A 9069-nucleotide genomic window follows, 5' to 3' on the forward strand; every position below is an offset into this window, starting at 1 on the left:
ATCCGTTTTACATTCTTCAGACATTCAATGGACATCCAAGAGATATCCATTTATGAAATCGGTGGGAGTGCTAAAATCTCTGACATCCATAATACATCCGATAAACATCTAATAAACGTGTAACGACAACAAATTTTTAATATATAAATTACAAAATTATCCTGCAAATTACAAATCCGGATGTTCCTTTTACACGTACCTTAGATGTCCAACGGATATCTTGTGATTATAACAGGGGTTTTAGCATATCCACCAATTTCATAAACGGATATCCCGTGGACATCCGTTGAATGTCCAAAGAATATAAAACGGATGGTTCATAGATATACGAGGTCTGTTCAAAAAGGATCGCGAATTTTGAATTTCCGCGGGTTACGTATATTCGATTTTCGATTTTTTTGTGGCGTTATGTTGGTACTCATGTCCCTCACTTATGCCGACAAGTTCGGCCATTTTGAATATTCAGTTTATCTTTGACAGCTGTTTTGCTTGGACGTGTTTTGGCTCGTCTTCGATTTTTGCCTATTCCAAAAAATGGATCAAAGAATCTGTATCAAATTTTGTGTGAAAAACAAAATTAAGTGCGCGGACGCATTCCGAATGTTGACTGTGGCATATGGAGAAGCTACTTTGGACCGTTTATCGGTGGTACAAAATGTTCTCAGAGGGCCGAGAAGATGTGAACGACGAAGAGCGTGCCGGACGCCCGAGCACGTCAACAACAGACGAAAACATTGATGATGTGAAGAAAATAGTATTGACCACTCGTCGAATCGTTAGAGAAGTTGCTGAGGACCTAAACATATCGATTGGCTCGTGCCATTCGATTTTTACTAATGATTTTGGCATGAGACGGGTCGCCGCGAAATTCGTACCAACGCCCCTGCTCACACATCGTTGCTTGTGCGCGAATTTTTGGCCAAAAACAACATACTAATGATGTCGCAGCCACCGTATTCCCCAGACCTGCCCCCCTGTGACTTTTTCTTGTTCCCGAAACTGAAGAGGCACATGAAAGGACGACGCTACGCTACGATTGAGGAGATAAAGACGGCATCGAAGGAGGAGCTGAACAAGATCACAAAAAATGATTTTTTGAAGTGCTTCGAGGATTGGAAAAAACGTTGGCAGAAGTGTATAATATCTGATGGGGATTACTTTGAAGGAGACAAAATAGATATTCATGAATAAATAAATAATTTTTGAAAAAACACAAAATTCGCGATACTTTTTGAACAGACCTCGTATATACACATATTGTCACCGGCAACCGTAACTGCAATTAAAAGATTGTCCGCGGCGGTTGCAGGATTTCTTCGCTCCCGACTTCGCGACAGCGGATCCACTTCGGCTAGCTCAATTCTCAAATTTACCGTAGCGAGTCGAATCCCTCGCAATTCCATGTGGTAGAGCGTCGTGGTTCTTTCACGTTCTTGCTCGATATTCGCGGACACATCGGACAGGAGTCAGGAGAGATAATAAATTAAAAAACGAGATTAACATATAAATAACAATAATTTAATTAGCCTGGGTTTTTCAAATACAGGCAACTAATCAATATCACGGGAGATTCCGTAACGCGATTAAAAGAGAGCGATTTCTCGCCTGAGATGTTCCGCGAGATGTTTTTATGCGGCGGATCTGAGCCGCTGGACGGTAGCTATAATAACGCGCGTCGCTTTACAACCGAAAAGCTGTCTTGCCTGGCGTCCGAGTTTCGCGCCTGAGTCTCCGAGATTCCTACGCTAAGGACTCTCTCGAGCACGGCCTCTCGTTGCTCTGCGAAGTGGCTTCCAAATCTTGTACATCTGCGCGTCCCGACCTTCAGGGCGCGACGGACCCTAAACGAGTCCAAATTCCCGGTCTACTGCTCGCGTCTATGCCGTCGAGAAGCGACGGCAACTGACTCGGAATTACAATGCAACTCTAATAATTTTCCCACCCGCGACTGTATAATGATTCACTTTCTCACCCACTCCCCACCAGAAGCTCGCCTCTCCTCAGGACTCGTCCCGATATTTCGGTAGCTTTGCTCGCTCACTTTCGAGTTGGGACGTCTGCTTTGCTCGCCGTCGAGCCGCACAGTGACGAGCAAAACTCGTCAATTAGCACAGGAGGCAGCCGTCGCAAGGATCTGTTGCGTCGATCGATGTGGCATTCTATTGGTTCTCCTGGCTAGATCACGCGTATCAAGGGTACTCGCGGGAGCCTCACGTTTGGACTTGGTACTTTGACGCTTGCTTGTCCTCGTTTTCTCCTGGGATGACATTCGGCAACTATTGGGCTCGCAATAGTTCGAGGGAATCCTGAGTTCTTCCGCGGGATCCTCCCTTGCATGCTCTACGACCGGGGTTTTGCGCCTTTCTTAGCGCAATATGGCCATCCCCGCTGTCCGTCGGCAGCCGTCCGCCCGGGAAAGGAAGATTTTCCCCGCATCCTTCCACATGTCGCTCTAGCCGCGCCTTTAAAATCCTCACCCTCGTTCGCCCTCGGTTCCTCCCGGTAACTCCGATTTCTTCCAGTCTTCTTACGTCTAATACACTGGCTTGTTGTGGGTGACCTTACACTCAAAAAAATTATTATGGCCGCGGGTCACCTCTCGTGTGCAAAACACCGCACAACAGATAAAATTGTTAAATTCGGTGGCCTTCTCTCATGAGAAGACGCGAGTTTCCAACTCATCCTCGGCCAGGTCACGGCCTGAGTGACGAGCAAAAATTTGCATCGACACAATATATATACACACACGTATATATAACTTGCTGTATTATTTTGAACAAAAGAGCCCTTTTGTTAAACCTTATGTTCTTTTGAAAAACAAAGCTTTACTTGCTTTTCTTTGAAAAGATATAAATTATATTAAAAAAAAAACAATTTAGTTAGCACTTTGTGCTGCTCCGCCAACAACTTTGCAACTCTTTTGACATTTTCTATTGAACAACATTAATAGCTAATTTTCCCCAACATGTTTACTAAGTCATTTTTGGTAATTATTTAGTTTAGCTACGCCAGCACAAATACAGATAAAATTACACTTATTCGACTCGTTTTTGCACGAAACAAAAGAATCTGGCAGAATAAAATGTCGCTCTGTCCCGCGAAGTGAGTTATTAATCGTCAAAGTTGACGACTTGACAGGTTAGGAAACCTGTCATACCGATGAAATGTTGTAATATGAGCATGCTTCGTGGTATTAAATAAATATAAGTATTAAATCTTCACTTTACTAAAGTGTGCGATGACTCTGTTTTATACTAACATGAAAACAGTATTTCACCTTACTAATATATGTGTGATGAGTCTATCTCATACTAAAATTAAAACAGTGAAGATTAGCATAGACTCCTACGCAAGGTATGCCTGCTAAATAGAAACTAATATAAAAAATAATTGACTAATTATAAATTCAGATAAAAATATTTTATATAAAAAAATTATTAGTTAATAACATGCCTTGCGTAGAGACCTTTTTTCACTGTGGCTAATTTTCACTGTTTTCATTTTAGTATAAAACGGATTTATCGCACGCACTTTAGTAAGGCGAAGATTTAATACTTATATTTATTTAATACCATGATTTAATACCACGAAGCATGCTCATATCGTAACATTTTGTCTGTATGACAGGTTTCCTAATCTGTCAAGTCGTCAACTTTGACAATTAATAACTTACTTTGCGGGGCAGAGCGACACTTTTTTTCTTCCAGATTCTTTCGTTTCGTGCAAAAACGCGTTGAATAAGTGTTATTTAATTCATATTTGTGCTGGCGTAGCTAAACTAAATAATTACCCCATTTTTTAACATTATTCTTTTACATTTAATATGCCGAATTTCATTATAAATACATCGAAAAAGTATGAACTAATAAGTGTTGTTCAATTATGAACTAGTACAGTTCAAAACTAAGCTGTTTTCTGTGCTAAATGCAGTCATTGTAACAAAATTTGATTATCTGATGTGACCGCCCTCCCTTTTAGTGATATCGGACAGTACCTGGTCGGGGTAGGGCGGTCATTCGGTATGGTTGACCGTGCTCTCGTTGTTTGCTGCAGGATCCTCTGACCCTGCGGGGTCAAGAGGGTATCCGGCGGAGAACTTTCAAGTCGGCAATGTTACTGGTCTCGGGATTGCTCGCCGGATTGCCAGGCGTTCTTAGTGGTTAATGAGCTAGGAGTGTGTGTGTGTGTGTGAGTGCGTGTATGAGTGAGTGAGTGAACGAGCGAAGTGCATTAATTTTCCTTTTATTCGGCTATATGTCTGAGTTGCTCAGTACAGATGTTGGATCGAGTGCGTTTATGCGGAGCTTTAATTTCAAGCATCCGAAGGGAGTGACAGATGTAAATATTGTCGTGGTATTTGTGTACACGAGCCATCTCGTGTTTTGCGGTATTCCTCTTTACGGTCTAGCCGGAACTCCGGTGTATTAATTTCGCGGAACAACAGGCGCCGTGTGTATGCGAAGATATACCTATGGCAATCGGTGCGAGGCGGTGTCTGCGCTTAGCGCGACGATGGGGAGCGGGTGCGGTGTTTTGCTCGCGGGTTTCCGGGTGCGTTTGACGTAGCTATGTTGATAAATACGAAAATCGCGTCGTTGGTTCTATAGTTAAGATACTGTGGTAAATGACCAGAGTGCATGTAGCGGAATGCACTTGCTGGACGCGTTATGATCTCGCGATAGGTACTCCGCGGTTGGGCGCATTCGGTGCCGGTAACATGTTTCGCCGCTAGAGATGAGTACGGAGCTGTGCTCGCACCGGTCGAGCCCCGGAGTGGAGGGCACTCGGTATCGTGCTTCTTGCGGAACAGTGGGCTCGGCGGACAATTTCAACTGGTGCGGTGGAAAGACGGGTGCAGAATAGCTGCACTGTACGGGTGCTAATCGTGATAATTCGGCGGTAACGCCCGCGGGGTGGTTTATACCGCTTCCGCCGTGTTTTCGACATGCCGACGATCCGACAGTTGGTCGGTCAGCCGCGATGTTCTCCGGGGAGATGCATCGTTACACTGATAATAATTACATTTTCATGAAATATTGCTTTTGTTTCATATTTATAGACATGAATTTTGTTATGATATTATTGAAAGAAGCAAAGCAAGAACAATAAAAAGCATAATGCAATAAAATGATGCAACAGATTGCAATGCAACATTGAATCGTCATAACATATCATATCGCAATAGGTAACAATTCTGGTAATATTATAATACATATATAGATATAGTAAAATAGATTTTCAGTTAATAATACATGGTTTCATCTATTTCAAAAAATACCACTACTTCTGAAAGTAGTGTTGAATGTACAGAAGATAACTGAGTATTGATGTACAAACTTAAATGAATTATTGAATTTTCAAAATATTATATTCTGATATTCTTTATTTAATTATTTAATTATTCAAGATATGCATGTATGGAATAAGGCAGAAACTCTGTTATTATTAGAAATATATTCTCGGTATAAAAAAAAATTTAATAGGAAAGGTATAGTTAAACAATATTAGAATAAAGTAGTACAAATTATGCAAAAAAAAATGGATATAAGGTATCAGGTGTAAAATGTGCAACCAAGTCCCAAGCTTTAAAACAAACTTATAAATCTAAGATAGGTCATACAATAAAAAAGTGGAAGCAATCAAAAAGAGTAGGAATACCTGAAGGTGTTGTATACTAACTTATACTAACTTGATATAAAGATATACATATGATTTAATATACATTTAAATTTGATGATAAAATTTAATATATTTTGTCACAGGTTATGAAAAAGTTGTTTGCAGACAAACCTTGGAACCTCTCACTGTAGCCGGATCACATATACAAGACAATGAAATTGACGATGAAGAGAAAGAAAGCATACAAGAAAAATGTAAGATAAAGTAAATTTTATATAAAATATTGGGAGTACAAATTAGTTCGGTCCATTCTCAAAAGATGGCTCTGGCTGTTATGAATGTTTCATAGTGACAGCTGATTTCAGTGGTTTCAGAGAGGTTAGACATCTGTCAATAATATTCAGTTTATATCGCTTTGAGTTTCATACAAAACCCCTGTTTTTTACTGTGTTGAATATGTCAAATTTTGTGTTAACTAAGCAGCATAGGAATGATTCACAAGCAAGGCAATTGAGTGCCTTATGAACTGAAACAGAGAGACGTTGAAAATCGATTTTTTACTTGCGAGCAGCTGATTCCAAGGCAACAAAGAAAGGGTTTTTTACATCGGATTGTGATTGGGGATGAGAAATGGATATTCTACGATAACCCCAAGAAGAAAAAATACTACGCTATGCCCAAGTCAATCGTTGCCATCGACCTCAACATTAACACCAAAGCCGAATATTCGTGGTTCGAAGGTCATGCTGTGTATCTGGTGGAACCAAAAAGATATTGTATACTATGAGCTGCTATAACCTGGCGATTCCATTACAGGCCATCGGTATAGGCTACAATTGATTTGTTTGAGCCGTGCATTACGAGAAAAACGGCCGGAATACGAGCAAAGACATGACAAAGTTATTCTTCTGCATGATAACGCTCGGCCTCATGTCGCAAAAGTCGTAAAAAATTATTTGAAAACGCTCAAGTGGGATATTTTACCACACCCACCGTATTCGCTGGACATTGCTCCTTCTGATTACTGGTNGTATCGTATAATTACATTCTCTTTATGATAGCGCTTACCCAAATCCGCCTATTTCCTGATTATAAAAAGGAATTTGTTGCTCCCGCGGTACCCGGGATGCAACGAAACTATGCGCCTTACGTAACGGCGGATGAGATGACAGATACGTTGGGAAACCCACGGCGCGTCATCGTAATCTTATCCCTTTCACGATAACGCTTGCCCGACGTCCGTCTGCCTCCCAATTATATATATAAAAAAAGGAATCCGTACTTCCCGAGATACCCCTACTTTACGCTGTAAAAATAGATAGAACGGAAAAGAATAATCGACACCAGGTTCACATGATTCAATGCCTTCGTTAACGTAAGTATATTAATCGTATCATCATAAATCACTAATTTCAACTCAAGGGACACTGAAGATTTCAATGCTTTTGGAACAACGCCAATATTTTCAACGATTGCAGAGAAAAAAGCCATAAACCCTATTGTCGCGCACGCGAATAATCGGGATGTTGGAAAGTACACGCGTTTCCATGCTTTTATTAATGAAGATATATTAGTCGTATCATTATTACAAAACATTATTTCCCGTAGAATAGGATATGAACTAATTAATGCTTTTCGAATAACGCCAATATCTTAGCGGTCGCAAAGAAAGAAGCCATAAACTTTGTCGTCACGCACGCAAATAATGGGAATGCTGCAACGCATATAAATTCTAGTGTCATAATTAGCGAAAGTGTATTAGGCGTATTATAATATTGAAAGAAACGACAGAAGACAATGCAGTACACGTCGTCAGATCCTAGAATTTGGCGGTAATAATGCTTGAGATGTTAACGCATAGAGATATAAGAATAGAGGGAACAAGGGATATATGCTACCTGTAAGTGGAAGTGATAGAGGTCAAGAGAGAGATGGATGCCGAGTGTCCTATCTGTCTCTTTCTAGTTGAGCGCTGTGATTAGTTGTTACAATGAGCTACCAAGACGACCACGCGACGTCAGGAGGGGAGAAAGCAGACTAAAATTTCGTTTTGTAAATATGCGTGCACATGTGTAGAATTAAAATTCGTTAAATATTCGAACGTTAACAAAATAATAATTAGACGCGATTTGTTTAAAAATGAGGCATTGTTTGAAATGCAAGACAGAGTCTAATCCTGGATGTAACCGCAGTTTTCACTCGTAAGAAAGTACAAATACGTAACCTCAAATAATTATATGTTATTTTTTCCTACATTTAAAAAAATATGTAAATGTTGTAGGCTACCGAAGGATGTAGATATAAGACGTAAATGGTTGAATATACTTCAACTACCTTTGTATTTTGAAGTGAAAACAGCATATATTTGCAGTGATTATTTTAGCAATGACAGTTTCTTTGAATTGGATGGAGAAAAATGCAGAAAAAGATTGATATCCAATGCACTCCCATTGAAAGTATCCCTAAATAACATCAGTATTGAAGAGGCTGGTTCAGCATCAACAGTTGATAAATCAACAACAATTAAAAAAGAAACTGTACCAAAAGTTAATATTGTTCATGAATCTATGTGTAATAACTCAAGCAATGAACATCGTGAAAGAGAATCTGCTCTAGTTTCTCCAAATTTTGATGACACAACAATAAATACAGAAGATATTAATTTGTGCAGTATCGTTAATAATGTTTGCAATACAAAGAAAAGGTAACAATATTTATTTTACATGTGAAATTTAAGCGTATCAATAGGATATCATACCCAATATGATGATATTTTAGTAGGAAACTGATGAAGCAAAGTAAAGGGTCAATAAAAAGAGTAAAATTCACCCATGAAAACAAAGTGGAATATATGACCAGCTCTGATTTTGTATCCGAAGAAGCTTGGCTTAAGTTTTTAAGATTTAAACAATCGCAAAATGCAAGAATAGCAGCAGCACAACAAAATCTCTCGTCGAATGAAAAAGATAAATAACTTGGTTGATGTTATCAAATCTTGAAGAAAAAGAAGAAACAATGGCAGCCACATATTTATAGGTTTAATTTTTTCCTTACCAATGATGCACAAATATTTACAGATAAAATGTTTGAATCATTTTGTCACATATTTAAATACTTTGAATACAATTGATTGGAGGCTTCTTGTTTTTTGTTTCCACCAATGGGATTTTGAACATAAATTTACAGGCTGATTTCTTATATTTAAATAGATTGATTGATTCATTCATTTTTATTGTTTGTAATTGTTGGTACATTACTTACATTGTGTAATAGACATATTGTTGATATTGCAATATAATCAAATTTTTTTTTTTAATTTATTTGCCTTTCAGACAATTTGTTTTTTTTATACTTCATTTTAAAAATTAATCACGCAATTACTTAGATTTATATTACAAATCATTACAACGATATTTTATTTTTTATAGATGAATTTTTGTACAAAATATT

At 38.8% G+C, this 9069-nt stretch overlaps 1 protein-coding gene and 1 pseudogene across 1 annotated transcript; both read left to right on the forward strand.

Annotated features, from left to right (window-relative positions):
- Window positions 1-3259: 3259 nt before the first annotated feature.
- On the forward strand, window positions 3260-5875 carry LOC106749302 (annotated as a pseudogene).
- Window positions 5876-7986: 2111 nt separating this feature from the next.
- LOC106749303 lies at window positions 7987-8797 on the forward strand. The gene is made up of 2 exons (XM_014628625.1): window positions 7987-8323; window positions 8401-8797. The coding sequence occupies exons 1-2, from the start codon at window positions 8187-8189 to the stop codon at window positions 8591-8593; spliced, it is 330 nt and encodes a 109-aa protein (XP_014484111.1). The 5' UTR covers window positions 7987-8186; the 3' UTR covers window positions 8594-8797.
- The last annotated feature ends 272 nt before the right edge of the window (window positions 8798-9069 follow it).

Source organism: Dinoponera quadriceps, unplaced genomic scaffold, assembly GCF_001313825.1.
Source record: "Dinoponera quadriceps isolate SergipeBrazil2010 unplaced genomic scaffold, ASM131382v1 scaffold3652, whole genome shotgun sequence".
NCBI classification, from domain to species: domain Eukaryota; kingdom Metazoa; phylum Arthropoda; class Insecta; order Hymenoptera; family Formicidae; genus Dinoponera; species Dinoponera quadriceps.